Source organism: Accipiter gentilis, chromosome 21, assembly GCF_929443795.1.
Source record: "Accipiter gentilis chromosome 21, bAccGen1.1, whole genome shotgun sequence".
Classification (NCBI taxonomy): Eukaryota; Metazoa; Chordata; class Aves; order Accipitriformes; family Accipitridae; genus Astur; species Astur gentilis.
In genome coordinates, this window is record NC_064900.1 from 1,347,337 (window position 1) to 1,353,807 (window position 6,471).

General features: G+C 62.9%; 1 protein-coding gene across 1 annotated transcript; it reads right to left on the bottom strand.

Moving 5' to 3' along the window:
- Positions 1 to 514: 514 nt before the first annotated feature.
- Positions 515 to 4,535, bottom strand: GAPDH (glyceraldehyde-3-phosphate dehydrogenase). The gene is made up of 12 exons (XM_049824763.1): positions 4,428 to 4,535; positions 4,049 to 4,092; positions 3,302 to 3,401; positions 2,943 to 3,049; positions 2,767 to 2,857; positions 2,466 to 2,581; positions 2,259 to 2,340; positions 1,938 to 2,089; positions 1,726 to 1,804; positions 1,414 to 1,497; positions 1,170 to 1,267; positions 515 to 820 (listed from the first exon to the last, which is right to left on the bottom strand). Exons 2-12 carry the CDS (start codon positions 4,069 to 4,071, stop codon positions 751 to 753), a joined length of 1,002 nt encoding a protein of 333 aa, XP_049680720.1. The 5' UTR covers positions 4,072 to 4,092; positions 4,428 to 4,535; the 3' UTR covers positions 515 to 750.
- Between the last annotated feature and the right edge of the window lie 1,936 nt (positions 4,536 to 6,471).

Sequence of the window (6,471 nt, forward strand, 5' to 3'; positions counted from 1 at the left end):
AGAAGCCATCTGCTCAGCGCTTTATTCTGTGTACACCCACCAGACAAGCAAATCCAGAGCTAGACAGTGGACAGAGCAGCAGAGCAGCCTTCCATTCCACCACACAGCAGTCCTGCAGAGCACAGCCCTGCACCACACCTTATTTTGGCTTACGGGCAGGAGTCTTGCCTCTCGCATCTGGCACACGTAGCTCACCAGTCCGCATACCACAGCTCCGCTCGCTCCAGCCTGGCACTCAGTGGAGATGGGCGCTCGCTGTTCTTGGAAGCAAGTCTGGTATCCCAGGAGTCCGCCTTGCCTGTGCACGACCCGAGCTCTCCAAAACAACTCCGCTGGCATTTCCCAGGTCTCTGCCGCCTGGGTTCACAGCCTCAACCCGGTGTCCACATAGCACTGCTTCGAAGAGCTGGCCCAGCAGTTGCAGCCAGGGCCCATCTTGAAGCAGGCACGTCCATTTGCTCCTTACGCCCCCTTACTACTTGCTCCCATTTCCCACTGACAGACAGACAAGGCATTTCAGATGGTGATCACTTTTATTGATGTAAGGTGGTACACAAACAGATCAGTTTCTATCAGCCTCTCCACCTCCCCCAGGCTCGGGGAGAAGTTGGAGGAGTGGGGGAGACAAGGGAACAGAACTGGCCTCTCACTGCAGGATGCAGAGCTAAGCGGTGGTGAAGAAGGGCAGGGGCTCCAACGAAGGAGAGTCCTGCTTCCCTAGGCAGCAGGGGGGCTGGCTGTGTGCTCGGCTCACTCCTTGGATGCCATGTGGACCATCAAGTCCACAACACGGTTGCTGTATCCGTACTCGTTATCATACCTGGGGAGAGAAACAGAAGCAGTCAGGATCGACCCATTTCTTGCATCCCTTCCTCCACGGTTTCTGCTCCTCTTCCCACGCAGCTGAACCAGGCTGCTTCCCACCCGCTTCCAGTAAAGCAAGAAGCATTCCATCCATCCTTCCAGTAAGGGAAGGCGACTATAGCCCCTTCAGGCAAGAAGCAATCTCACTCCACAGAGATCATCACATGTTAGAGCCACTCTACTCAGCAGGGGTCTGTATCACCCTGCATTGCCAGCCGGCGGTGATGAACAGGACAGAAGTCTCTCTTGTCTGTGCCCGCCCCAACCCCACAGAACCCCACCACCACCCCCCAGGCTCTGCCTACCAGGAAACCAGCTTGACAAAATGGTCGTTCAGTGCAATGCCAGCACCCGCATCAAAGGTGGAGGAATGGCTGTCACCATTGAAGTCACAGGAGACAACCTGGAACAGAGGGGAAATTGTAGCGCACGCCATCACCCGCAGCCTGAACCAGAAGTGCCCAAACCGGGATCGCAGCAAGGCTGCTACCATCAGAAAAACGAGGTGAGCGCCAATAACCATGGGCCAAGAGACTAGGAGTTGCTTACCTGGTCCTCTGTGTATGCCAGGATGCCCTTCAGGGGCCCATCAGCAGCAGCCTTCACTACCCTCTTGATGTCATCATACTTGGCCTGAGAAGAGATACATTTAAGATGGTCAGATCCCAACTCACACAAAATGTCCGCCGGGTGGAAGGGAGGGAGGAGAGACATGGGAGCACCACAGCAGGTGCTATTTTCACAAAGATCAAGTCTTAGGGAAGAGAGCGATGGAGAGAGGGCAAATCCAGGTAAAGATGGGAGTTTAGAGGAAGCGGGGGCAGGTTTGGAGGTTGGTAGGGCCTTTTCCACAACACTTACTGGTTTTTCCAGACGGCAGGTCAGGTCCACAACAGAGACATTGGGGGTTGGCACACGGAAAGCCATTCCAGTGAGTTTCCTGTGAGAGACATAGGTCAGCAGGGAACAGGACCCAGCACCCCTCTGCCAGCCCTCCGTTCTGCTAGGAATGAGTCAGAGCTGGCCAGGGACTGACTGCCTCCTCCTGACACCCAAGAAGGGACAACGCTCACCCATTGAGCTCAGGGATGACTTTTCCCACAGCCTTAGCAGCCCCAGTAGATGCTGGGATAATGTTCTGGGCAGCACCTCTGCCATCCCTCCACAGCTTCCCAGAGGGCCCATCCACTGTCTTCTGTGTGGCTGTGATGGCATGGACAGTGGTCTGGGAAAAGAGAGCACAGGAGTTCAGAATACAGCCAATACTCTCCAGAAAAAGCATCCCAGGCACCTCTTCCCCATCCCAGGGGACAAAGGGAGTACAGATGCTTTTCCTCTCGCACAAGGGGACCTGGGGATTGGGCACCCTTCTGAGCAGCAAGCTCCAGACCTACCATAAGACCCTCCACGATGCCAAAGTTGTCATGGATGACCTTGGCCAAGGGCGCCAGGCAGTTAGTAGTGCAAGAGGCATTGCTGGGGAAGAGAGAGAGAGAGAGAAAGGCTCATCAGGCAGAGGCAGCACATCTAACAAAGATGAGATGAGACCCCACGCAGCTGGTGATAGCTCCAGGCCAGAGAGTATCTTCCTCTCTCCTTACCTAACAATTTTCAGAGACTTGTCATACTTGTCATGGTTGACACCCATAACAAACATGGGAGCATCAGCTGAGGGGGCAGAGATGATAACACGCTTAGCGCCACCCTTCAGGTGAGCCTGGAAAAAGAGGAGATTAGATAGATTAGATAACCCAGAATCCTCCAACAGCTCACTTCTTCAGACCACCTCTTCTCCCTCCCAGCCCCAACTCCTCCTCATCTTAAGCAACTCTGTACACGGTGATGTGCCCCGCAGGCAGGAGCAGCAGTCCCTTCTCCCGTGTGCCACTGCGGCATACTCACCCCAGCCTTCTCCATGGTGGTGAAGACACCAGTAGACTCCACAACATATTCAGCACCAGCATCTGCCCACTTGATGTTGCTGGGGTCACGCCTGAGGAGGGACAAAACTGTAAGAGCTTCTCCACGAGACGCCCGCTTTCGTCCTCCAGAGGGGCGAGAGGGAGAGAGATACTTACTCCTGGAAGATGGTGATAGCGTTCCCGTTAATCACGAGTTTCCCATTCTCAGCCTTGACAGTGCCCCGGAAGTGACCATGAGTCGAGTCATATTTGAACATGTAAACCTAGCGAAGAGAGGCGGGGGGGGGGTGGGGGGGGGTGGAAGGTCAGGCACCCCGGCTGCCATGTCCCCAACCGTCGCTCTGCCTACACTGCAGTCTCAGCTCCCCACTTCCTCGGCGAGCTGTACTCGGCTCTGCCGAACCTCCCAGCCCTGTGCCTCTAGCCCACACCCGGTTTTCCTGGGAAGCTACTAGAACAGAGGAGAGGGAGCTCTACTCGGAGAAGCCCAGAGGGGGCACTGCAAGGCAACTCACCATGTAGTTCAGATCAATGAAGGGATCGTTGATGGCCACCACTTGGACTTTGCCAGAGAGGACGGCAGCCCGGGTGACCAGGCGGCCGATGCGGCCAAATCTGGGGAGAGACAGAGGCGGGTGAGGACGAGCAACAGGGAACGTGGCGGGCTGGGCACGGCCCGCTGCCTTCCCTCGGGATCATCCGCCTCTCCCTGCCCGGCGGGGCGGGAGGGAACCCTTCAGGCCCCGTCCAAAGGCCGAGGTACTTCGGTTAAAGATTAAGACCGACCCCCGCACCGGGAAAGGTCAAGCGCTAAATTTACTGATGGCCCCGGGGATCCGGTTACTCCTCGACCCGCTGGGAGAAGGTCACATCGCCGGGGCCACCGACGACGACACACGATCCACCGGGCGACCTTTCCGTGAGGGGGGGGGGGGGTGGGGGGACCCCCGGTGTGTGTGGGGGTGTGTGTGGGGGGGCACCCACAGCCGGGACACCCCCGGGGCAGGCGGGGAACGGCGGCTCTTCCGAGGTGACTCACCCCGAATCTACACGGGGAAGTGACTCAGCAGCGAGACCGGTCCCTCAGCCCGGCACCGGGGGGCGGGAGGGGGCGACGGTAAAGCGGGCCCAGCGGGCCCCACAGCCCCCCCCCCCCGCGCCCTTGAGGCGACCTTGGCCCTCACACAAACCCCCCCCCCCCCCCAACCCCGCCGGGCGCTCCCCGGTGTTGTAGCCCTCCCCCGCCCCTCCCGGCCACTCACCCGTTGACTCCGACTTTCACCATCTTCGCCTCTTCGGGATGTTCCTGAGGGGGAAAAAAACCGCCGGTGAGCGCGGGGAAACGGCCACCCCCCCACAGACACCCCCCACCCCCCCAACCGTTAACGCCTCACCCCCCGCCGGGGGGCGGGAAGCGAAAGGGGGGGGGAGGGGGCTCACGCACACTCCACCCGCGCCGCCTCCATCTTGAGGCGAACCGCTCCGCGCCGCCTTTGTGCCCGCCGCCACGCGGTCCGGCCCCGCTCCTTCCTCCTCCTCCTCCTCCTCCCCTCAGCCCGCCCCCCCGGGTGGGTGATGGTGGTCGCCCGTGCCCCCCCCCCCCCCCGCGCCCTCCTCCTCCTCCCGCCCCACGCCCGTTACCTGCTGCCTCTGTGCCGCCCCGGCGCGCAGTGAGAAGGTGGCGCAGCCCCGCTCCGCCGCCCTTTATAGCCGCGGAGGGGAAGGGCTGGAGACCGCCCCGGCGGGCCGGCACCGAATGGGAACGCGGGGGCCGGGCCGGGCTACGTGCGCCTGAGCTGCGGGTGCGGTTGCTTCTCCCCCCCCCCCCCCCCCCTCCACCTCCCGCCCCGGTAACCCCCCCCCCCCCACGTGTAACAAAGGCCCCGAGGCGGTTTAGGGAAGGGGAGGGGGCTGCAAAGGTCCCGGTGGGTTTTGGGGGTGCGGGGTGTACCTTCCCTCCGAGCCAGCCCCCGTTGGGGGGGGAGGGATGCCGCGGTCCCGGAGGATAAAGGGGAGGTGTCCGCAGGGTGGGGAAGGGCAGCCGGGACCTTGCCTGGGGAGGCGGGAAGGACACACACACCCCCACACACCCCCTCCCCACACACACACACACACACACAGCCCCCCGGCGGTGATGGCCGGTGAGGGGCTCGCCCACCCCGGGGAATGGTGTGGGTTGCTTTTACCTGGTAACAAAGGACAGACACACACACACACACACAACCCCCCGGCTGCAGCCTGCTCCCCTCTCCCAACCCTCCTGCTCCCCCAGCATGGCAGCGAGGGCAAAGGGGGCCGCGGAGATGCTGGGGACACCCCGAGGGAGCAGCAGGGTCCGCCAGCATCTCCCATTTCCCCCAGCGCTGCCAGGCAGCGGGTGCTGGCTGGGAGCTTGCTCGCCCCCCCCTCCCAGGCTGGGGACCCCCCCCCCCCAGCTGCCTGTGTCTGGCTCCCCTGGGTGGGTTTAGCCAGGCATCCTCTGGATGGGACCACCGGCCCGGCACAGGCCACGCGCCGCAGCGTGAGCACCATCTTAATGAGGCACTGCGGCACCGCCGCTACCCGCGGGGACGTGACGGCGGAAATCCTGCCCGTCTGCCGGCCCGCGTCCGCCGCCTCGGCCCGCCTTCGCCGGCTGCCCGTGAGAAGGCAGTGCTCCTTGCATGGCGGCCGTCACCGCTGCCCCAGCTTGCCTTCCACCCCCACCAGCCCCATGCCGGGCTGCATCCCCCTGGCTCGGCGCAGGGCTCGCGCGGCCCGGGTGCAGCGGGACAAACCCCCGTTTATAGGCACGAGGCCCAGAGCGTGCCCGAAAACCTCCGTCCCTTGGGGAGGGGGTCCCTGAGGAAGGTGTGGGAACGGCGGGGATGCAGATCCAGGGTGGTGGGAGCAGGCCTGTCTCTCTGGCTTGCTCGGCTGAGCGGGGGCTTCAGCGGGGATGTGAGGATGAGGAGGGAGGAGTGGGCTGGGGGAGCCATGCAGGTACTGGGGCGGGGGGCAGAGAGGGGTCACGCAGCTCGAACGTAACCCAACTCTCCTTATACCGCTGCTATTCCCGGTGCCACCGAGGAGCCGGCGGCTAAGTTTAGACCCGGCCGAGGTTACGACCTTTTTCTTAAAGGCCAGGAGATGATGGCTCGCATGGTACTGCAGCGGGGCTGGAGGCGTGCAAGCCTGTGCCGGGGTTCGTGGTGCCCCAGCTGAAGCCCGCCGGGGGCCGGGGGGGAGCTTTCGGGGACAGCTTCTGCACAAACAGGAGGCCCCTGTGTTTGCTCGGCAAACACTGCAGCACCGGCTGCCCTGTGCTGGGGGGGCACAGTGCGGCTGGGATGAGCCAACGTGGCCTTTCTGCCCCTGTGCCCGGCCTGCGGTCGATATCTCGCCTGCTGCCCTCGGCCCCCCCCGCCGCCGCCGCCGCCGCCGCAGTCCCGGCGGCACCGTGCTGCAACCGCGCGTGCCGCCTGGCCCACTCGGAATGGCGGCGTGCACCCAACATGGCCCCGCGCGTGGGGGCCGGGGGAGGCAGGTTCTGCCGACATCTCCCGGCCTGCCCCCTGCCGCTGCCAGCCCCTCACCCCCGCACCCTCCCCCCCCCCAGGCCTCTTGCGGAGGCGCTGCCGCCGAGCTGGGATGCGGAAATTAATACAGCTCTGTTTAATTAGCAAGCGAGTCCTCAAGCACGGAA